Source organism: Felis catus, chromosome E2 (genome assembly GCF_018350175.1).
Source record: "Felis catus isolate Fca126 chromosome E2, F.catus_Fca126_mat1.0, whole genome shotgun sequence".
Lineage (NCBI taxonomy): Eukaryota > Metazoa > Chordata > Mammalia > Carnivora > Felidae > Felis > Felis catus.
In genome coordinates, this window is record NC_058382.1 from 57671711 (window position 1) to 57695198 (window position 23488).

The following is a 23488-nucleotide window of genomic DNA, read 5'->3' on the forward strand; positions in this document are numbered from 1 at the left end:
TACTAACTACTTCCTGCTACGGGCCAGATCCGGTTCTAATTATTTTCCCTTAATTAACTTATACCTTGAAACGATTTAACGTTTTAAAGGCCGCCCACAGGGAGAAGGATGCCATCGTCGTCACCCTCACTTTACAGACGGGGACCTGAGGACAGGCCAGCAGCTGGAAAGCGGAGGCGTTGGGATTGGGACCCAGCCTGACCGGTTCCAAACGATGGCGCCAACCAGCGAGTTACGGACTCAGTCTGTCCCCCGGGAGGCAGTTGTCGCCCAGAGAGTTCTAGTGGGTTCAGCAAAGACACACAGCTGTGCATGGTGGGGTCAGGATTGACACTCATCCATGGAGGTGGAAATATGGTGCCCGTTCCACTGGACCACTTAGCTTAGTCCCCTAAGAAGAATGGATTCTCTTCTGTTGAGGGTCTGCTCGGGGCCAGGCCATGTGTTGTCACGTATCTCGTCTGCAAACGCTTTGATCTCCGGCTGTTGAGACGTGTGACTGACATCCTGTCTCCTTGACCCTCGGCAAGCTCTGTGATTCGACTGAGAGTATGGCAGAAGTGACAGCTGAGGGGACGACAACGTGAGTCCAAACCCCAGTTCCTCCCCTCGGGAGCAGTATGGCCTCTGTGCCTTTCCTGACGACAGCGACACCAGCCTTGGAGAATTGTTGGGGGTCGGGGGAGGCCCGGTGCCTGAGAAGCATCTCTTCTGCTTGGGGTTTGTCCTTTGTCAAACGGGGCACATGTTCTGGACCTGTCTGCGCACCACTGAGTACCCCACGGTGTTTGGAACAGAACCTGGCACACAGTAGGTGCTTGCTTAGTCAGTATTAGGTGAACGTTGAGCTGGCATGATGCTGCAAAAGTGAGAAACGTGAAGGAAACAAACGAAGGTAACAGGAGGCCTGTGCCGCTCTTTGTTTGCTTCTGAGCTGCACCAAAACCCTGGGCAAGCGTTGCGGATTTCTGAATCTGTGCCTCACGTGCCCTGCCAGTCATCGAAGGGCCTTCCCTCGTCCCTGCCCCACTCGCTCTCCATCATTGTACCCCCATATGCTCTGACCTTTCCGCGTGCCCCTGACGCGGGAGATCCCAGAGGGGCCTGTCCGCCCTGCTGGTGCTTCGGAGCACAGGGGCTGGTGCAGAGTGCTGGACTCCTGGCGGTCTTTGTGCAGGGACGGGCACCATGAGGACAGGCTCTTCCTGCCCTGGTCCGCACACAGTCGGTCCACCCCCTCCTCTAGTCCCTTAGCCCCTCTAGCCTTGGTTTCTTCACCTGCTGGCCAGGGCCTTGGATTTTTGTGTTTCAAAGGCAGTTTCTCCTGGCTCTAAATTGACCAGGTAGTTACCTGCACCGGTTAAGGACGCTAAATGCCTGCGGGCATAATGTAGCTAGACCAAGCCTACTGCTGTCCAGCAGCGGGACTCCGGGCACTCTCTTCTCCAGGCCTCAGCTGTCTGATCTGTGAAACGGGACCACTTCCACCACACCACTGGATTCCTGTGAACAGTGTTCTGGGATCGTGAAGGTCAAGTGCCCAGTCTGGACCATCGCTTAACTGCCCCCATCCGGGACCATCTCTTGAGGCTTCCTTCCTTTCTTTATCTGCACGCTGGGAATGTGCTTGTGTACGTGTGTGTGCCTGTGGCCGTGTGTGTGCGTGTGTGTGTCTGTGCGTGTGATGAGTGGAGTTTTCTACCACCGTGTGGAGGATGGGAGTAAATTCAGCAAATGTGTATTCTGTGCCACAGTTTACGGAGCCCACACCCTTCCCGGTTTTATTTGCTGCAAACCCGGGAGGTCACTTCCCTGTTCCCATTTTCCACTTGAACCACAGGGAGATGGGATTTGGTAAGTTTGCAAACTCCTGGTGGAAAGTGCTTGGCGCCTCGCCGGGTGCATAGTAAGCGCTCAGTGGAAACGGTACTTTCATGGTCGCAGTGAAGAAACTGCGCGCGTCCGCGTCCTGTCCTCCTCCAGCCAAGATCTCTGGTCGCCTGCTCCGGGGGCCCCCCACCCCGCCCGCCCGGATCGGCGCCTGCGGCTCTCTCCGGGAGGGACGGGCGGGGCCGGGGCGGGGCCTCGGCTCCACGGCCCTATCAGCGCCGCTGGCCGCCGGGGGGGCGTGGCGCGAGGAGCCTACAAGAGGCGGTGCGCGGGGGCCCTGCGTCCACCACATCCCTCCGCTGCCCCCGGTGCGCGGCCTCTGCGACCAGCCCGCCGTGCCCGCCGTGTCCGCGCTGCTGCCGCTGCACGACACGGGAGACGCCGGTGATTGGGGAGCCCTGCGGAGGTAAGTGTGACTTCGCTTCCTCTCCTCTCCAAGCTGCCATCCGTTCCCGCCATCTCCGAGGAGGTGAAGGGGCCCCGGGCAGACCCCGTCTCTTGGGGCTCACTCTGCGCAGGCACTGTGCTGGGCGCGCTGCCTGCGGCTCGGAACCCGGCTCGGCCGGCCGAGTGGCCTTTCACAGGTGGAGAAACTGAGGCTCAGCGGGGACAAGACGTTTGCCCCAGACCTCGCAGCCAGGAGGCGAGGGAGTCGGGACTCAAAGCCGGTCTGACGGTCTGACCGCATATTCGTGCTCCGGGAGCCCCCCGGGTATTTATTTAGTCTTGCCTCCCTTACGCAGTTCGCCAGCATCTGTTGCGTTCCTGTGTACAGTGTGGGCGTCAGTAAACGGAAAGCTGATGGCGTGGATGCTGCAGGGGTTTGAATGTGTCGACCCACACGTGGATGGCCACGGTCATCCACCCGCCTGTGCGTTCTGCCCCGGTTTACAGGGCCACGCCCCTTTACGGTTTTATTTGCAACAAACCTGCCAGGTAGCCTTTCTCTTCCCATATTTCAGATGAGGACACCGAGGGTCAGAGGGGAAGTGGGTCTGTCCACCTCGAGCCAGGGCTGGATGGAGCCCAGCTCTCCCTGCCTCCAAAGCTCCAGATGGAGGTGTCCAGGCGCGGGGCGCGTCAGAGTGCCTGCGGGTTTGGGAACGCATGCGGGGGTCTCTTGGCCAGAGTGGGCATCTGCATACACTCCTGCTGGGGGAAGAGGCTCCTGACCTGAGCGCTGAGGGCTCGGCTCTGCGGCCCTGGGGAGACCCCCAGAGGGACAGTCAGAGCCTACCTTGCCCAGGGCTCGGCTGGTGGACAAGCCAGAAAAGGCTTAGCTGGTGCCCGCCCACTGAAGTCTAACTTGAACTGGACGTCTTTTGGGCAAAAGGTGAGTTACTGCTCCGGGCGAGAGAAGCGCCTGGGAGCCTGTGCAAATGCCTAGCTTGTCCTGCAAAGTGGGTTTGTGAACTTCCACCTTGAGCACTTGGGTGCCGTGTTCTGGCAGAATGACGTGACCCTGCCTTACCCCAGTGGGGTCTTCTAGGCTCACAGTTGGCCAGGTTGAGAGCTGAGGGTCCAGCAGCACGCGGTGAGGGGCACGCCTTCTTCTCCAGATAGACCGAGAGGCCTTCTGAGACTCTTGGTGTTTTGTGCACCTGATTTTCTGTTTCTGCCTCTGATCTGGCTGCTTCTACATGGGTGTGGCAGGTGTCAGGCCATGCCACCTCCCTGCATTTTCACCCCTGGCACACACCTGGGCAGGAGGCCTCTTGGTCCCCAATTCACAGATGAGTAAACCAAGGCTCGGAGAGGTAAAGGTTGTGCCTCAGGACCCTTGGCTGGCTGGCTGGCTGGTTGGTTGCAGACGCTGTGCTCTTAGCTGCTGGGTCCTGCCTCCTTGAAGACAGTTCTCTGCCCAGCCGCTAACTCTCCCTCTGGACCTGACCCGAGATGTCGTATTGTCCGAGAGGGTTCCAGGTGAAAACTGTCGGCAGAGTTAAGCCCAAGCCCCAAGTTCCCAGTGACGTGCGCCCTGGGAGGAGAAAGAAGTCGATTTTGATTTTTTGGTTTTTTTAACGGAGTCTCTTAAGACGTAGAAGTGGAACAGCAATGATGACATTTATAAGAATACCAGCACCTGGTACCGAAGCTTAGAATGAGCCAGATGTGCTCAGGGTTTTACATGGATGATCTCACTGCCTTCTTTATGAGGTGGGCACTGTCTTCCTTTTTACAAGAAGGAGACTGAGTCTCGGATGATTAAGGCATGTATACAACATGACGCAGCCAGGACAGGGGACAGCTGGCCCCCCTCCTCCCCCCCGCCCCCCCCCGGCTGGGCCCCCCTCCAGATCCTGGAGGAAGGTGTTCATCCAGTGGCTAGCCTGCTTGCTGCGGCTGGTCAGGGCCTCTCGTGCCGTGTGGGGTCGGGATCCCTGCCCGGGTTAAGGATGGGCCTGGAGAGGGGCTGTCCTGACCCAGGGCTCGGGCTCCACTCTGCTGACAGGTACCGGTGTCGCCATGCGGAGAACCCTGCTCTGGGACCCAGATCCGTGCTGGCTCCCAGAGCCCCATCTCTGGACTTGGTAACAGAGGGCCTGGGGCCTTGGCTCAAGTCCCACGCTCCGTCCCTCCCTCAAAGACCCCTCGTTGGGTCTCTGGCCTTTTGTAGGCTGCGTTTGAAAACCGTCTCCCGGAGGCAGGACCCTCAAATGCTGACCTCTTCGGCCTGTGGGAGCTGGAACATTTCTTGTCTCTGTCACCAGTGTAATTTACTACGTATGGGAGGTGCCTGTGTGTCTGCTTGCTCCAGACCTAGGAAGCTTTTTATTTTTTATTTTTTGTAAAGTCAGTGGTTTTTGATCAGTCCCAGATGTGCAAGCCCAGCATCACTCAACGGGGCTGATGGCTTGTCAAGCAAGGAAAATACAACACAGGCACCATTTCATTTTATCTTCCGTTAACGGAGTTGAGTAGATGGTCAGACCTTCACGGGATGGGGATTCCAAGCCTCTCATAAAGTCCTAAATGAAGCACGCTCTGTTCTGGAACAGGCAGGGTAGGACAGATCTGGGTGGTGGTTGGTAGGACTAGCCGTAACCTTTTTGTTTTTCTTTCTTTCTTTTTTTGAGAGGCAGAGAGAGCACAAGCAGGGGAGGGGCAGAGAGAGAGAGGGAGACACAGAATCCAAAGCAGGCTCGCGGCTCTGAGCTGTCAGCAAAAAGCCCGACACGGGGCTCGAACCCATGAGCTGTGAGATCATGACCTGAGCTGAAGTTGGACGCTTAACCAACCGAGCCACCTAAGCACCCCTAAAATTTTTTTAAAACATTTATTTATTTTTGAGAGAGAGACAGAGCGTGAGTGGGGGAGGGGCAGAGAGAGAGAGGGAGACACAGAATCGGAAGCAGGTTCCAGGCTCCGAGCTGTCAGCACAGAGCCTGACGCGGAACTTGAACTCGGGAATGGCGAGATCATGACCTGAGCTGAAATCGGGCGCTTAACCGACTGCGCCACCCAGGCGCCCCTGTTTGTTTGTTTTTTAATGTTTGTTTATTTTTGAGACAGAGAGAGACAGAGCATGAACGGGGGAGGGGCAGAGAGAGAGGGAGACACAGAATCGGAAGCAGGCTCCAGGCTCTGGGCCATCAGCCCAGAGCCCGACGCGGGGCTCGAACTCACGGACCGCGAGATCGTGACCTGAGCTGAAGTCGGACGCTTAACCGACTGCGCCACCCAGGCGCCCCATAAAAAGCTCGTCCATGTTGTAGTGTGTGTCAGGCTCCATTCCTTTCAGTGGCTGAGTAATATTCCACTGCGTGGATGGACCACGTTTCATTTACCCATTCTCCCTTCTTGGCTTCCTTCTTGAAGAAGCATCGACATAGGTCGTCTCGTTCCAGAATAGATCAGTGCCCTCCACGGTGGACACGGGGGAATCTGGCGTCTGGGTGTTTGGGGGGACGTGTTGACATTCCACCCGGGGTCACAGCAGCAACTGGCAGAGAATCCTGTCTGAGACTTTGTGCCCCAGCCTGTGCAACTGTGGGTGTTTGTGGACAGACACCCCTTGTCAAGGCTGCAAGGACAGACGGTTTCTTGTGGTTCAGCCCCAAGGAGATTTCTCTTCTCTGATTGTCTCGGGTGCTGTGTCAGCTTAGACAAAACCACGGGATCCGGGGGAAAAAGAAATTCCTAATGCGCATCGTGCAACCTCTGGACCATCACTTAAAAAATATTATAAATGATGAAATCCCACATTTTCAATCCAGATTTCTGGACCGCGTCCCGTTGTGAGTGCAGAAAGGCGGTATCCCAGAAGGAAAAAAGAACAGAACTTTCCAGTTCTTTTTTTTTTTTTTTTTTTAATGTTTGTTTATTTTTGAGAGAGACAGAGACAGAATGCAAGTGGGTTAGGGGCAGAGAGAGAGGGAGACACAGAATCGGAAGCAGGCTCCAGGCTCTGAGCTGTCAGCACAGAGCCCGATGCGGGGCTGGAACTCACGAGCTGTGAGATCGTGACCTGAGCCCAAGTCGGACGCTCTACCGACTGAGCCCCCCAGGCGCCCCTAGACCTTTCCGTTCTGTTTGTAGTCAGGTGGTCCTGGGAGCATTGAGCCTGCTCTCAAGTTCTCCTGGACTGGAAAGAGCCTTCTCTGATCTCTCTGGGATTGGGACCTTGCTGGCATCTGCTGGGACTGACTTGATCAGAGCCTGAGAGATCCTTCTGGAACAGACACAGGGAAAAGTGACAGCGCCCCCGGCAGAGGGACCGTGTGTCTGTGCAAAGGCCTGGGGATGGGGAAGGGCCAGGCACCTAGGGAAAATGGTGAGAAGTCTGGTGTGGCTTGGGAATCTAAGCATCAGGCCGGGTGGCCCGGTGTCTCCCTGCAGGCGGCCTGAGCTGTACTGAGTTTGAACTTCCTGCTACAGGCTGCAGGGCGTGCAGTTCGGAGCAGATCACTGTGAAATGGACAGTGTTCCCCAAAGTGGGGGGTGCCGTCCCTACTGGTCCCCAAGGTGACTCAGCCTGTGCACAGACCCAGCAGCCAAGGCCCCCCCATCCAGGAGCTGTCCTTTGCAGTCAGGGCGAATGTGGGTGATGCTGTCTGCCCCTAACGTCTGCCCAGCACCCTGCTCCCCTTTACGGCAAACACAGAGCACCCCGGGCGTCAGCGCTTGGGGCTGGCGTTCATGCCCAGCTGGGAGGACCTTGTTTTCTGATTTCCACACGTTACGTTTTACTCCTCCCCTCCAGTCAAGGCAGAATTGATCGTGTTCTTTGTAGGTGGTGGCGACCGAAAATTCCCCTTTACTGGTATGTTGCTGCGAACCCTCCATGCGGGCCATCTCGAGGAAAAATACAAAATACGGCCCAGCGCGGGTAGCCGGTGGGAAGGTGGGGCAGAGCTGGGGAACGGGGTCTGCCGAGGATTGGAGTCTGGGGAATGCTGAATTAGTTTAAGGTGGGGCACGGGATTTGAGACCGTTACAGTCTGGGGCAGCGGCTGGGGGGCGTGGGGCCAGCAATCTGTGTCCTAACGGTGCTCTCTGCTGCAGGCCTGAACGCGGGACGTCCCGCCCTAGAAAGCGGGTGAAGCCTGGCTCTGGGGCGCCAGCCCAGAGGCCGGGTGGGGATGGCCGGCTAGTGGGGGTGGGTGGTGTGGAGCCGCGTGGAAGGTTCTGTTTCGGGGCGCCCGGTGCGACCGGAGGGAGCTCACACGGCCAGACGGGAGGAAGAGCCCTTGGGGGCCGGTGCGGCCACCTCCCTGCAAGGTCCAGAGGCCCCCTTGGCAAGTTCTCGGCAGACTCCTAGCTTTTCTTCCGGAAGAAGGCTCGGCTTGGTGGCACTCATTGCTCTGGGGCCGGAGCGAGTGCCCTGGGGATTCTGGCACCTTCCTTCAGGGCACATGTGGGGCCCTGTGTGCCTCGGAGCTTTCGAAGCACGGCTGTGTGTGAGCCCCACACGCCCCCTCTGAAACAATGAGCCGTTCCCTGGACGGCCCCGAAAACGTGTCTGCGTGTGTGTGTATCGGCCGCTGCCCTTCCCGCCCCCAGACCGGCTCCGACACAGCCCGTCTGTTCTCCTGGGGGGAAGCGCCTGGCCGCTGAAAACCCTGTTTATTCCCGGGAACCTTCAAGGCTCGGGCGTCACTGGCACCAAAGGTATTTTCAGCTTTGGCGTCGCTGGACAAAGTGCCCTCTCAGACTTGGGATGAACTGCGCCCTGTCTGCGAGAGTCTGTGTCTGGTCCAAGTGGGAGGCCCCAGCCGGCCGCCGGGTTTCATCCGGGCTCCGCTCTGAAGGGCTGTCAGAGGCCAGGCCCTGGAGGGGCCCCTGCCCTGCGACCTCCCCCCCACCCCCCCACCCCGCCCTGCCCCGGGGGCAGCTGCCGCTCAGGGCTTCCTTGATCCATTCTTCAAACAGAAGCCAGAGCGATTTCAAACTTAAAAAAAAAAAAAAAGTTTCCTTAAAGTTTCACAAGGCAGAGAGGAATGCACACCCCTTCGTGGGCTGTGCTGGGGGGGGGGACTTTTCCCAGAGTGCTTGGGCTGGCCGCCCGCCCCAGGGCAGAGCCTGACCAGCCCCAGGCCCCTCCCATGGCCCCGCCCCCAGGGGCCACCGTTTCCAGACCTCTGATGCCTTAGGTTGGTCTTGCCTGGTTTTGAACTTGACGTGAACAGCACCCCCGTTTCCCCCCAGCTCCGCGGGCTTTGTGCCTGTCCTCGGTCATGCCGAGACGGTGACCGTCCCTGAGGCTTTGTCCCTGTGGTCCCTGCTGTGTGGCGTTCCCTTGCCTTGAGAGTTCAGCGGGACCTTGCCGTCCACCGCACCAGAGTGGCCCCGTCCCCTCCTGTGCCGAACGTTACCATCCCCATTCTCCAAGCCGCGTCCTCACGCCTTTCTTAACTGTCTGTCGTGATGTCTCCTCCGGTTCTCGAGGGCAGACTGCCTTGTGCGCCTCGACTATCCCAAGGACTCTGTGGCCCCCTGAGGGCCTGCCCTGGGACTTTCATCTGCAGGGCAGTGTGGAGATTCCGCAGCCTGGTGCCGTAAGACTCTCGTGCCCGGTGTCTTTGAGCTTGGTCCAGAGCCGGGGGCTGTGACTCGCCCTCACAGATGTCACCCGACAGCAGTGAATCGTGCATGTCGGGCAGGAGGCTGGGCAGGTGCCCCGTGGCCTGTAGCAGAAATGATCTGAGATGCCTGAATCCACCCGGGAGGAGAAAGCAAAGACACGGTCGGTCGGTCGGTCGGTAGATACCCCTGGAGCCACTATTCTTCTCCTCTTCTTACCCTCTATCCTCTCTCCCTGGGAGAAATTCAGGGCCTCATTGTCCCCCTGAGGAATCGAGACTCAGAGGTTGAGGGACCTTTTGGGCAGCACGGGGCTCCGCAGGGGGGAGTCACCGTTCGAACCCGGGTCTCACCCCACGTCCACACTTTTCCACACTGCCCTCGGGCGGTCCTTGCCTGCTTGTCCTTGGGGGCCGGAGGCTCCCTGCCATTTATCTGAGGCTTTGCTAAATATTCGCGTGTGTACGAGAAGGCAGACGAGGGGCCCCAGGAGTCAAGGACAGGGGATTTGGAGAATATAGCATTTTATTGTCTACTCGCTTTAAAATGGCTCTTGGTTGACGTTGAACACTCCTGATTTTTAGTTTCTTTTTTTGCAAAATGAGTTCTCTCTTTGTCCAGGATTTTGTGTGTTCTCGGCATAGTGTTAAAAAGATTGAATGGGGTTTCTTGTAGGATCTTGTCGGCCCCTGGGTTGAGGACAGCCCAGGGCTGGGGGCAGGGTGACTGCAGGGGAGGGCACAGGCCTGTTCCCGCTGTGTCCAGCCCTGATCCTGTGGAGAAGAGTTTAAGAAACACTGACTGGATCCTGCAGAGGACGAGACCCCCCCCCCCACCCCGCTTTCCCCCCTCCACGGCCCGGGGTGTCTGGTGTTCACCCAGACGCTCTTCCCTGGAGGTTCTGGCCCGTTCTGGGATTTGCCCCAGACACGCCGGGGCATCCCTCCTCCCCACTCCCAGCCACCACTCCATTCCTAGAATTTTGGGTGGTTTGTGGGTATGACTGGGATCTGCCCTTGGCCTTAGTCACATTTTGAGTTCTTTGTGCTTCTGAGAAAGAGCAGGGCCTGGGGCCCCCCGGGCCTGTCGGGTTAGCTGCTGTCCCGTTGGGCCGGTATGTCACTGAGTGAGTCCGGCTGGCACGGGCCGGGGGCTAGAGGTGCCCTGCCGGGCGGGAGAGCCGCCCCGACGGCCAGGGTGGGCCAGAGACCAGGGCGCGACGGGCGTTCTGTGTTGACTGCGGAGCAAGTGGCTCGTGTGGGAGCCTCCGGCCCCTCGCGCATCAGACGGGGCCGACGACCGCGGTGATCCCATCGGCCTGCGGAGTACGGGGAGTGGGGGACCCGCCACCCTGCGCCGCCCCGTGCGCGCTCCCCGGCTGTTGGCTGTGGTACTTGGGATAACTGTTTGTGGGACAGTTAAGACCCGCTGGGGTGTGAGGGGGAACGAGGCTCAGTGCCAGCCGGCATCGTGCTGGAACCGGCTCGTGACGTTTTGTTAAATTTCCAGAAAGGTCGTGAGCCAGTTAAACACAGCCATCGTCAAACTTCAAATTACATAAACCTACAGTTGAATGAGTCCTGTTGAAAACGAGGCTAATAAAAACTCAGAACTTCCCTGTTATCTCTGCCCGTGAGGTTCTTAGTGTCTGTCCCGTCTCTTTGATGGAAAGACCACGTGCTGCTGTGCTAGCTTGAGACTTTCCAGAAATCCCATGTCCAGTGACCTCACACGGGCTGCTTGAAATTGGCCACAGTGGGAATGTTTATACCAAGGGAACTGGCAAACAGTACTTATCAGGGTGAATTCTAAGAAAACGTTTTTTGATGTTTATTTTTGAGAAGGGGAAGGGACAGAGCATGAATGGGGGAGGGGCAGAGAGGGAGGGAGATACAGAATTTGAAGCGGGATCCAGGCTCCGAGCCGTCAGCACAGAGCCCGACGCGGGGCTTGAACCCACAAACCGTGAGATCGTGACCTGAGCCGAAGTCGGACGCTCCACCGACGGCGCCCCCCCGCTGAATTTTTTTTTTTTTTTTTTTTTTGAGTGTCGGTTGTTAGACATTTATCCACACACGCTGGTTCCAGCCCTCAAGAAGCACACGGTCCAGCTGGAGAGGCAAATGGTACCAGCAGGCACAACATGACCACACGGGGTGATGAGGTCTAGGGCTTCTTAACTCAGCCAAGGCTGGGCCCTGGAAGGGGGTGGAGCTTCGTGGCAGTCCGGGCAACGTGACTGGGTCATTGTCAATTGGAATGACCGTGTACCTATGTACAGGCAGTTCCCGGCCAGATAGTCAACATTAATGCCCAGACTGGGCTCATTTTAATTTTTAAAAGTTTGAAGTAGGCTCCACACCCAGCCTGGGGCCTGAACTCATGACCCCAGGATCAAGGGTCGTGTGCTCTACCGACTGAGCCAGCCAGGCTCCAGACCTGGCTCGTGATGGCTTGGAACCTGCTTACCCAGAAAGCCGGGAGAAAGTGGTCACGGCTCAAGGCACGTACTGAGTAAAGTGTGTTTCAAACTCGGGGGAGAGTTTTTGACCCCCACAAGCATCACACACGTAATGCAATTTTCCAAAATCAGGTTTCGCGCGTCAAGGCAGAGGCGGGGCTTTGAAATAGTGCAGTGAAGTCACAAAGAGAGAACAGTACTCCATTCCCCATTATTGATCCCATCCTTCTAGAAACTTCCCCAAGCGATGCTCTGTGGCACATTGAGCATCGTCGTCGTCATGATAATAGGGAACGCGTACGAGGCGCTCAGGTTCGTTGTCTCATTCGTTGCTCAGCACACGGCTCATCCCATGGCCCCAACCAGGCCAGGGGGGTGAAGCCCTGCTCCTCAGCGAGCACTCAGGTGAGAGGCCGCCGCCTTCTGGAAGCCTCCTGGCGCGTCAGCACGTCCGCAGACCTGTCCGGCTTGCTCACCGCTGACTCGCCAGTGTCAGACAAGCCCCGTCGTTCCCCTCTGCCCTGTGGACGTGGCCTCTGGGGCCCCGAGAAGCTACATGCCCGGGCTGCGGGGGACGACCGAGAAGCCAGCGCCACACGGAGGCCTTATACGGCTCTTCTGATCTCGTCGGGAGGAGGAGACCCACACATTCACTCCACAAATATTTATGGAGCACCGACCTGTCTGATGTCGGCGGTTCAGCGGCAAATGAGCCTGACGGGTCCCGGGGTGTGTGATTCAGCAGTGACCCCGGAGCTGAGTCTTTACCGAAAGAGCAGACGTGAATGTGCCTGGCCTGGGCCGGGCGGGGCGGGGGGGGGGGCAGGTCGGGGCCTGGGGATGAGCTGTGGGAACAGCATGTGCAGGAGGGAAGAGCTTGGCGCCTCTCGCGGCTGACTGCTGACAAGCCCAGCGCGGAGATTCATCTTCCTGGCAGGCTTTCCCAAACACGGCGGAGGCAGCCCCCGAGGGTGACGCACGGAATCCGGAGCAAGCCCTCTTTCTCTCACTGGCTCCCGAGAGGCGGGTTTGGGGGAGGGGGGCGGCCTTGCCCGGGAGGTGACCGTGAGGGCACCCCGTTGCTGGGTCGGGAACACAAGGGTCTGCTGATCCCCTACAGGTGCACAGAGCCCTGGCGGGGTGGCGTGTGGGTTTCAGGGCCCCTACCGCGGCCGCAGCCGTGTGTTGGGCCTGGGTGGCTCAGTCCGTTAAGCTTCTGACTTCAGCTCCGGTCATGATCTCGCGGTTCGCGAGTTCAAGCCCCAAGTGGGGCTCTGGGCTGACGGCTCTGAGCCTGGAGCCCGCTTCGGATTCTGTGTCTCCCTCTCTCTCTCTGCTCCTCCCCCACTCGCCCTCTGTCTCTCTCAAAAATAAATAAAAACATTAAGGGAAAAAAAAGGAAGTTCCCCCAAGCTTTCAGAAAGCTGGTTGTCACGGCTTGGCTCCCTCCCTAACTGGCTGCCTCACAGACGCCCGGCAGGGTCTCCCGGACTCGGTTTTACTTTCTGTAAAGGGGGGTGGGAAACAGCCACCTCCCTGACGGACTCCAGATGCATTTAAGAGCTCCGGGCAGTGTTGTGGGAATTTGATCCCTGCGACTTCCCTCTGCCAGGCTGGGGTCTTGCCGTCCGTCTCCCTCCCCGCCTCCCCCGCTGGCCTGACATCCGGTATGTTCTCGTGAGACCTCGGTGCCACTCTTACTCGCACCCTCACGGGCTTGGTTCTGCGACTGCGGCCAGGGAGAGCCGTAGCTTCCGGAGGGTGCTTCTGCTGGGCTGGGCAGCCGTCCCCAACGCGTGGCTCAAGCCGTGGGAACAGGCCAGGGATGACAGAATGGAGCAGAACTTTTCTAGAAACAAGGTTTGCCCTTAGCAACCCCGGGAGAATCAGGGGTCCGCATCAGAGAGCATCTGTCCGTGCCAGGGGGTCGGAGGTCAGCTTGGCATGGGGCCATCAAGGGCACATTGGCAGATGGAGGTTGGCTGGCCACCAGAGCTGGTGATGGAGGTGCATTTTGGTGAAGGGTCACCGTGATGTAAAGGTTTTAGTCCCCTGGGGGGTGACACATGGGCGCCTTCTCATGGCCAGGAACCACTGTCAGACCCAGAGGCCAGTGGAAAGAGGGTTGTAAGTTGAGGCTGGGCTGTCGCGGGGCCTGTCCCTGGCAGGGTGGGGCCGGAAACTCCTCCAGGAAGCCCACCCTCGGGGAGGCAGGGCAGCGCAAGGGAAGGGCTGTGTCCCAAGCCCACGGCGTCTGCTCCCCTGTTGTATGACTTTGGGTACTTCTGAAACCCCAGAGGCCTCAGTCTCCTCCCCTGTGAAATGGGCGCAGTAGAGCCCAAACCCCTGGCTCATCGGGTGGGTAAGACGAGTCGTCGAGAGGTAGGTCTCATCAGCGTCAGCCTCCTGGGTCGGTCGGGGAGCGCGCCTGTCACCGGGAAGCCGCAAGCAGCCTTGGACAGCGCACGTGTCTCGTTTGAAAAACCGGTTTAATTTTTTGATTGTGGGTGGGAGACTCAGTTGTGATTTGAGCTATCGGGGCCGCAGAGGCCGGATGCCGCGCACGGGCCCCGGGAAGTGGGGCTCGGTCTCCTGATTTCCGTGCCCCCCTTGCCTCCTTCCGTGCAGCGGCCGGCGGGAAATCAGGAACGCAGTCCCCTTCATCCATTTATTGCCTGGTGCACACGTGTGAGGTTGCCACAGCAGCCGTGACCAGGCCTCACCGGCCAGCGGCTCCAACAACAGTTCTCGCGTTCTGGAGGCTCGGGGTCCGAGGCCCCGGTGTGGGCCGGGTGGGTTTCTCCCGGGGCCTCTCTCCGTGGCTGTCTGCTTCCTCATTCCTTCTCTTATGATGACAGCAGTCAGATTGGGTCAGGGTCCGCCTAGTGACCTCGTCTGAACTTCATGACCTCTTTAAAGCCCTGCCTCGAAGCACAGCCACACTCTGAGGTGCCGGGGGTGTCAGCATGTGTATCTGGGGACAGAGCCACAGCTCTCCTGTCCCTGTGGTTCCCCTGCAGCACAGGCTTTGCTGGAGCATCAGGACCCGGGCCTTGCCCCTCCCCAGTGGGGACCCCCAGGCCCCCCGAGCTCCGGCAAGGCCCAAACACCTTCAGAACCAACAGTGCCCTGGGCATGCTGCCCACGAGGTGCTGTGAGTGGCCCAACCTGGGGCAAGTCTGCATCTCCCGGGCACGGATTCTCATGGGGGCCAGGCAGAGAAGGACCAGCCTATGAGCCCTGGGCACAGGAGGCCCCATTCTTTTTTTTTTTTTTCTTTTTCTTTAACGTGTATTTATTTTTGAGAGATAGAGTGTCAGCAGGGGAGGGGCAGAGAGAGAGGGAGACACCGAATGCGAAGCGGGCTCCAGGCTGCGAGCTGTGAGCGCAGAGCCTGATGCAGGGGTTGAGGTCATGACCCGTGAGATCCTGACCTGAGCCAAAGTCGGACGCTCCACCCACTGAGCCACCCAGGCTCCCCGCTACAACTTACTTATCTAACCCGACGTCGTATTTGGGATTTGTTTATGCTGACGCTCCCACGGCCATGGGTCGTTCCTTTTGCCCTGCTGTGTGATCCTGGGACCCAGTGCCCCACGGTGTGTTTACCTGTCCCTGTGGGGGAGTCATTTGAGTGGGGCCCCCAGGTGATTTGACCCTACCCGGGCTTCGGGCGAGTCACGGTTGATTCATACGAGCAATTCACGCCTCGCGCCTGCGGGGGCGCCCTGGCCCTCGAGCTGCCGGGACGCACAGACCCGGTGCGGTCGTGACGCCCGGTGGCCGCTCTGTGACGTCGGTCTCTGCTCTCAGTCCGTCCGATGGCAGTCTCCAGGGTCAGCATCTTGGCATCTCTGTCAGCCGGCCTTCTGCAGCTGGGAAATGTTCATATATGGTGACGCCACTAACCCGGGAGGGAGGTCGGGACCCCGGGGGTCTGCGTTACTGGACTGATGTGCCGTCCGGTCTCCGGGGCTCTGCCCCAGAGGGAACTCCCTGGGAGCGAAAGATCCAGAGAGAGCCGGGCCTCCCTGCTGGATGGTGGCTATTTTTGTCTGCAGCAAGGCTCGGTCAGGACCCTGGAGAGTTTCCAGGACCCTGGAGAGTTTCCAGGGTCAGAGTGGGAACTGCCCCGTTCCCATGGCTCCTGGGTTCCAGGCTGTGCCTCCCGTCCCTCCCTGCCCGCTGCGTCGTGCCCCTGGCAGACCCAGCCAACCCGATGGGTGAGAACTGGTTACTGCTCATGTCGGGGGAGACCAGAGGAGGCTTGAGGCAAAGGTGGAGCCTCTCGGGGTCCGGGGTGGCTCGGCGTCCCTCACGCTGTCCGCCCCGCCGGGGGCGACTGTGGGTTTCCTCGCCTCTGTCCTCAGCCCGAGTGGGAGCTCCCTGAGGCGACGCACAGTGTCCTCTCCATCTTTGCGTCCCGGGGTCTGGCGCAGAGATAGATGCCCAGTAAAGGTCCCAGTCACTGACCGACTCTGCCCGGTGAGCAAACACACACCCTCCAGCCCTGCCTTGTCCCCTCGGACCGGACGACAAGCCAGGACGAGGATCACGGTCTGTGGGGGGGGGCGGGGATCCTTGGTTATTGAGCCTCCGCGAGCCTCGGTTTTCACGTCTGCAGGGCGGGGCGAGCGATGGCTGTCCTGCTCTCTGCCCCGTTCGAGCCCGCGCTGTCGCTGGTCTCATACTGACTGATGTCCCTGTTGCCCTCCGCTTCCCTTCAGAGCTCTCGCGCCCCAGCACCGCCTCGGGAGCCCAGCCCGCCTCGTCGCCCCGGTCCCCGCTGCCTGCCCGGCGCCATGAGCTGCGTCCTGAACGGCGTCGTGCCCTTGGGGCTGCTGCTGCTGGTCTGCGGGGCCCAGGGCTTCTTCCTGCCCAACGTCACCCAGTTGGAGGAGCTGCTCAGTAAATACCAGCAGGACAAGCCCCACTCCCGGGTCCGGAGGGCCATCCCCAGGTCGGACAAGGAGGAGATCCTCATGCTTCACAACAAGCTGCGGGGCCAGGTGCACCCCCCGGCCTCCAACATGGAGTACATGGTGAGTGCCGCGCTCCCGCCGGGGGGCCTGGGCTGCACCTGCTCTTGTCCCGAGGGCGGGGCGGGGGCAGGCTCGGGGTCTCCTGGCGAGAGAGCGCCCCCCCCCCCGCCTCCGTCCTTCACACCCAGACAGCGCTTGTGAGTTCCCGTGAAGCAGCCCGGCCCGGGTCCCGCCCGTGGCTCTCCGCCGGCCCGTCCTCGAGGCCGTCTAAGGGCTGGGCTTTGGGGAGCCCAGTCCCAGCCCCACTGCCTCCTTGCGTGTGGCTGTGATGTGTCCCCAGCCAGAGGGAGCCTCGGCCTCCACTTCGAGAGTCCCTCCTCTCACGGCTCTGGGACGGTGTGATGACGTCACGTAAAGTGCGGGGCACAGGTGCTCACCCCTGGGGCCCTGGTCACTGTCGTCACGCCGCAGCTTGGTCCCCGGCCGGTCTCGGGCCACCCTGCTCTGTCGGAGCAGCAGCGGGGGCCGAGTCCGTGAGAGATGGGGTGTCTGTTGGTGAGGGGGCTGGCAGACGGGGGACAGCGGAGGGTCCCCCGTGACCCTGGGGAAATCCGACACGGAGGAGTAGAAGGTTAGCCGGCTCTCCCAAGTCCGTGCCCCCAGCCCTGCCTCCCCGCCCGCCTCTCCGTTCCTGCCCGCACCGCTTCCGGTCGCCCCAGCCCCATCAAGTAGCTGCTGCTGTCCTCCCATTTTACAGAGTAGGAAACTGAGGCCCCAGGTCAGAGCCGGTCGTGGCAGAACCGACTGCGGGACCCAGGCTCAAAGCCACCTCTCCGCACTCCGTTTAAACCCTGGCACCCGCACGGCCCCCGCCGGCATCCACGGCCTCTCCAGCATTTTCCATCCTCTGTGCCTGTCCCCCGACACCTCAACCAGCCCTGGGGCTTTTCACCTCCCATGTGGCCCCCGCTGGCCCGTCCTGAACCCTGCTTCCTTTTACCTTCCTGACATTCACGAGGTTTGTCTCCTGCCCAGAAGCCTCCAGGCCCCTGTGTGCCCAGGGTGGAGCCCGCATGCTCAGGCCTGGCACTCGGGGCCTCTGATCAGGAACTCCTCTGTCTTGAGAGGCCGTTCGGGGTCCCCCGAAGATGCTGCAGGCCCTCCGTCCCGCAGGAGTCTGGTCCCCACCTCATGCCTTATCCCGACGTAAGCAACCGTCGCTCGGTACCCGGCTCGTCTCCCTCCCCTGGACTTCACCGTCCCTTTTCATGGTGCTTTGTGCCGTGACGTAGGAGGCCCTCGTGGTCAGGGGTCATCCCACGTGCCTGCAGACCCCTCATCGTCACCGTCTGTGCCCTCCCGAGGTGGCCCATCCCCGGCTAGAGGGCACGTGAAAGGCTAGCCATGTGGGCAGAGCACCCCCGAGCACGGCTGTCCTCTGGGAGTTTGTTAGGAAACCATTTCTTTCTTTCCTCAAGAAAACCACCCGGGCATTTACTCGGAAGGGGTTGTGCTAATCTTTGTTTTGTTTTGAGAGAGAGGGAGTGAGCCAGGGAGGGGCAGAGAGAAAGAGGGAGAGAGAGAATCCCAAGCAGACTCCACGCCGTCGGCACAGAGGCCGACACAGGGCTCGCACTCACAAACTGAGATCATGACCTGAGCCAAAGCCAACAGTCGGCCACTTGAACGACTGAGCCGCCCGGGCGCCCCGGGGTTTGTGCTAATCTTAGGAGGAAGAGTGGGCACCCTTTCAAAATGCTGATGTATGAGACAGCTGATGCAGACCTTTTTAGGGTTAAAGCCGTCGAGAATTAGAGCGGATTTCTTTGTGGCTTTGGGTGTGGACTCTTCCCCCATCCTTCCCAGGACCTGGTGGTTTGGCCTTGGTCCCTGTGGGGAAGGGACACTCTCTACCTCTCTGGACAGGTCAGTCTTCCTCCCGTGCCCCTCCCCACCCCAAGGCCCTGTGTGGTGCCCGTCAGGGAGCAGAGAATTTTCCTTGGCCTGAAGCTTGACTGAGCCCCAAACCCCCGGGATCCCGTCTGCTTCCTGCCTCCTTTTGGGAATAGGCTAGGTTTATGCTGGTCTTTTCGTCACTGCCCCGTGCTTGCCCAGGGGCCTTGTGGGAGATTCAGCGCAAGTGAGCAGGGCTTAGCTACGCAGCAGGGAGGGTCCCAGTGCAGCCTGGAACGGGCCTGCGTGTTTTCGTGTTTGTTTACTCGCATGACTTCAGGATTGGAGCTGGGATCTGGGTCCTTGGGTCTACACGGCCTTTCAGGGAAGCTGAGCCTTCACGGGTGTGGTCGGGGCCACCTCTGAGCAGGGCCACGAGGCAGGGAAGGAGGCACGAGTCCCAGTCTCTCCCCGGTGCTGCCCCTCTGTGCATCCTGCTTCCAGACAAGCAAGTGGCAATAATTCGAGAAAACGTCATGAAAATCTCGCTTCCGGCTCAGCCCTGCCTGCCGGGGCTTTGAGCTGCGGTCCCTTGAAATAGCCTCAGCATTGAAAGGTGGTTTTGTTTTTAAGTTTATTTATTTATTTTGAGAGAGAGAGAGAGAGAGAGAGAGAGAGAGAGAGAGAGAGAGAGAGAGAGAGGTGGGGGGAGGGGCAGAGATGGGATGGGGGAAGAGAGAAAAATCCCAAGCAGGCTCCATGCTGTCGGCACACAGCCTGACGCGGGGCTCACGGACTGTGAGATCTTGACCTGAGCCGAGATCCAGAGTCCGATGCTTAACCGACTGAGCCAACCAGGTGCCCCGGAAGGTGGATTTTCAATCTCCAAAGAGTTAAGGCACCCTCTTTTGAGGTTTTATAAGCGGACAGGCTCCGGAGCCAGCCTTCCTGGCTTGGTAGCTGTGTGACTTCAGGCAGATTAGTTAGCCTCTCTGTGTTAACGTTTCCTGGCCTGCACTATGGGGATGTAAAAGTCCCTTTTTCCTAGGGTGGTTGAGAAAAGTCAATGAGACGATGCATGAGGACTAAATATGTGTTAACATATCATTGCTATTATCAATCCCCCCCCCCCCCCATCCCCAACCTTGGACGCCAGTTAAAGCTGGGTTGGTAAAGTTGTAACTTCCTGCTGTGTGACCTTAGGCAAGTTACCTAACCTCTCTTAGCGTCAAGGTTTTTTGTTTTTTGTTTTTTGTTTTTTTCTGTCTGCAGCAATGGGAAAATCAGACCTACCCCACGGGCTACTGGTGACAATGACATAAGAAAATGGGGCTGATACTGTTCCCTGGCAAGTGCACTGCCCCGGGCGGGGGCAGGGTAGGTGCTTGAGAAAGTGAATTTCCTTAATGCTCCTGTAGTGTTTACTGAGAGCCACCTCGCACCTCACCTGGGGGCTGGATGCCTGCTCGTTCAGCCTCCCCCCAAATCCTATTCCAGCAGGCACCAGCAGCCCCCCTACGAGATGGGGAAACAGAGGCCCAGAGAGGTGAAGCCACTCGTCCACGGTCACACAGCCAGCAAGGGGCAGCGCGGGGCCCCACACCCAGGTTCACGCAACACGAACACTCTCCCCGGTGCCCTCACGGCCCTGTTCTTTCCGCCTTTCTTCCACCAGTCACCCCTTTGGGGGGTAAAGAGTATTCACCTGTGTCCTTCCTTCCGCGAGACGTGGACTGGTCGGCGGGGCTCATCTTCAGCTGGGAAAGCACAGGCTGAGCAGGGGGGGGGGGGTGAGGGGCCAGGTGGGGACTGGAGGGGACCCCTGAGGGCTGGAGTGAGCAGGGGGCCAGGTCCGCCCTGCCTGCATTCACCCAGGCACGCGTGCGTCATGCCGGGGCGAGAGTCGTGGCCTGCGACACCGCCGTGGCAGGGGGGCACTGAGCAGTAGAGGGTGTCGCACACAGTCACAGCCTTGACTGCCAGCCCTGCGCCCCTCTGTTCGGGAAGCATCGTTCTGAGGCCCTACTACGTGCCGGGCACGGTCGGAACCGAGGGGGCGGTTGGGAGGTGAAGGGCAGACCCCGGGAGGAGGCCTCGGATGCAGGGGCGGGGAGGGCTGGGTCCCCGTTTGGCCGCGGCCTGGTGCAGACCACGTGTGGAGTCTGCCTATCTCCAGCCAGAATTTCAGACGCCTTTGACCTCCGAGATCTGCCAGGCATGACCTCGCCCTCCCCGCGCACCTCCCCGCTGAGTTGTAGAAGATGTTATGGCCCCGGACCAAAGGCACACAGGGTTCACGCTGCTCAGAATAAACAGTGAGCTTCTGAGAAGCTTCTGAGAAACCCCTCAGGGCGGGGTCCTTGCCTGCACAGGCTCCACCCTGCCTCCCTGGGCTCCGGGAAGGACCTTAGCCGGCCGGCCGCTTCCAGAGAGGTCTCGGTGCGAGCTGCCACCCATCCCCACTGTGTCCCCCCCACCCGGTGCATGGTGTCTATTCCTTCCCGGAGCATTGGGTGGTCCACTGCTTGGAGAAGGAGTCACCAAGTTGGTTCCGTAGTGTATTTGGGAGGGGGTGACCCGTAAATCCAGAAGGTGGTGCCACATCATGCTACAATACAGGGGGCGTCTCATGGCGGGAGCGGGGGCTCAGATCTGCTAAGGAAAGGGCATCAGCAGGCAGGTCACCCGCCCGAAGGCAGGCCCGTCCCCTGTTGACTGCGTGTGGCCTCTGGGATGTCAGCTCCCGTCCCCCTTCGGGCTGTGCCTGGGCGTTGGAGAAGGACCCCAGGCAGAAGCGGCACAGCGCTCGGTGGGCACTAAAGGCAGGGTGCTGTCGGCAACAGAGGAGTCTGACGTCTGAATGCCCCTGGCTGTTCGGGACTCTGTGTCACTGAGGCTGGAAAGAGGTGGCAGGGCAGGAGGCCGGGGAGGCGCTCAGTTTGGCGGGGGTTCCGTACCGGGGTCCCGCAGCCTCACGTTCCCGGCCACGTCCCGGGGCTCTGGCCGACGGTCTTTCAGTGATCACCTACTGTGTGCCAGGGGCTGGGGCTCTGCAGAGAGGGGACAGCCCCTGCCTGCCCCGCAGGCCGCTGTATCTGCCCGATGGCGGGGATGAGGCCAATGGCAGTTGGCAGAGGCCGGGAGGCCGTGCCACGGGCTTGCCCGGGGTCCCCGGTAAGTCCGAGCCCGGGCGGGAGCTGTGAGAACGGCTGGAGGCCCGGCTTCTCTGGGCTCCTGGCTGACCTGCTGCTCTCCCCTTGCCGGCTCAGGAACCCGTCCGACGTGTGCACAGAACGCGGTGTCCAAGGGGCTGAGCCCCGGCCCGCGGCTCCACCTGGGGCCCAAGTGGGGGTGTCGCCGCAGTCTCGGTCCTGACACCCGTGCCTGACTCTGGCCTCCCCCGTGCCCCCTCCCCCTGCAGACCTGGGACGAGGAGCTGGAGAGGTCGGCCGCGGCGTGGGCTCACGAGTGCATCTGGGAGCACGGGCCCACCGGTCTGCTGGTGTCCCTTGGGCAGAACCTGGCCGTCCACTGGGGCAGGTAAGAGCCGCCGCGGTCCCGCCCTCACTTGTGAACTGGCCACCACGGTCCATTGTCACGTCCAGCCTGCTCGTCGGTCCAGACGCCGATCGCCGGGCTCGGGCTTTCTGGAGCCGGGCTCTTCCGTTCCGTGTCCTTGAATGGATTCCTCAGGGAGCCGGCTGGGTGAGCTGGGAACACGGGGACGTTGCTTGCAGGGACGGGCCAGAGGGTCTTCTCCGCCCTCGGATGTCTGAGTCCTGCTCATTCTCCAGGGCCAGCCAGGCTCCGCCTCGCGAGCGGCTGCCCTCCTCCTCCCCTCCTTGTCCGGGGCAGGCCGGCTCTCACGGCCAAGGCCCCCTTGCCTGGAGGAGCCTCTTGACGGTGGTCTGTTACATGTCGCCCCCTGGCCTCCCCGGGGTCAGCTGGGCGCACGGCCGAGCCCCTGCGCGGCTGACGGTGGTTTCCTTAGAGGACGGGGCGGGGGTGGGGGGTGGGGAACGTGTCTTCTGGGCCAGCGCAGACCCGCTGCCCAGCCGGACGATGCGCTGTGTCCCCAAGTCCTCCAGGCCCGGACCCAGAGCCAGCCAGGGGGCTCAGGGCCCCCTTGGGCTTTGCCTCTACCGTTGACAAGTTGGACTGGACTTGAAGCGTCCCCTCGAAGGACGGGTCGGGGTTGGCCTGACTTGGAGCCCAGATGGTTCCCGGCTCTCGCGTTCAGCGTGGCCACGAGCAGTTCCCTTCCCTTAGGCCACGCGCTCTCCTGGGACAGAATCGGAGCAGGTGTCACGAGGGGCCCAGACACGTGACTTCCCGGAAGCGAATTCACACTTTTTCTTTTTTTTTTTTTTTTTTTTTGTCCTTGGGTGAATTCTGCTTTTGATAAAATCTGTCCTCCGGTCGCACGAAAAGACAACGTCGACAGGGAGGAAGCCCTTCATCCCAGGGCCCCGGCTCAGCCGCCCGCGCTTGACTCTGGCGTAGCATCTGGCTGTGGGCTGGCATATTTTTACACAGTCGAGGCGGTGGCCAGGACAGCTTTTCATCCTCTATCCTCCCTCCTCAGACGACGTCAGGCAGGTTTTCTCTTCCGTAGCCGTCCCGGCTGTCGTCGGCAAAGGCTGCCTTCGGGCCGCCCAGCGGACAGGCCCAAAGTGAGCCGCTCCATCCTGGGACCTAGCCTCCGCCGTAGCTGCCTCAGACCCCCCTGGGAGGTGTGACAGTGCAGAGGGCGCTAAGGTCTCGCCCCTCCTGGGTGCGTCGTGCCCACCTGCCTTCCCAAAGAGCCCCTCGTTCTCCGGGACCCGGCGGCAGCCCGGCCGTGGCGCTCCGGGGAAACGGGCGGGCCAGAGTGTCCCTTCGCTCTGTGGCTGTGTGGCCGCGAGCGTCTTTTCCTACGTGGGCCCTCAGGAGAGAGGCCGTTTCCCCGGCCACGTCGCAGACCGCCACCATTCACTGTGGGTTCTGACAGTGTTCCAAGACCTCCAACTGTCCGCTCACCGCAGGGCTCGTGGACACGGCCAGACCCCTCTCGTCTTTCCTCTTTATCGAATCCGCTTTGTTTAGACTTGCTGGTGACGGTGACTGGGGATTTACATCCAGTTTATTTTCCCTCCTGGTAAGGAGAAAATGATGCCAACCCAGCGGACGGAGCAGTGGCCGGCAAGGGTGATGACCGGGTGGGGACAGGCGTCCCCTCCCCCTGGGGGCAAGGGAGGGC

The 23488-nt window shown here is 60.3% G+C and overlaps 1 protein-coding gene across 1 annotated transcript in view; it reads left to right on the forward strand.

The window, feature by feature from the left end:
• The first annotated feature begins 2147 nt into the window (after positions 1–2147).
• Positions 2148–23488, forward strand: part of CRISPLD2 (cysteine rich secretory protein LCCL domain containing 2) — a 60170-nt gene continuing 38829 nt past the window's right edge. The window contains exons 1-3 of the mRNA XM_003998300.5: positions 2148–2296; positions 16102–16416; positions 21671–21789. Coding sequence (XP_003998349.2) covers positions 16177–16416; positions 21671–21789 — 359 coding nt within the window. The 5' untranslated portion in view covers positions 2148–2296; positions 16102–16176. The remainder of the gene's footprint in view (positions 2297–16101; positions 16417–21670; positions 21790–23488) is intronic.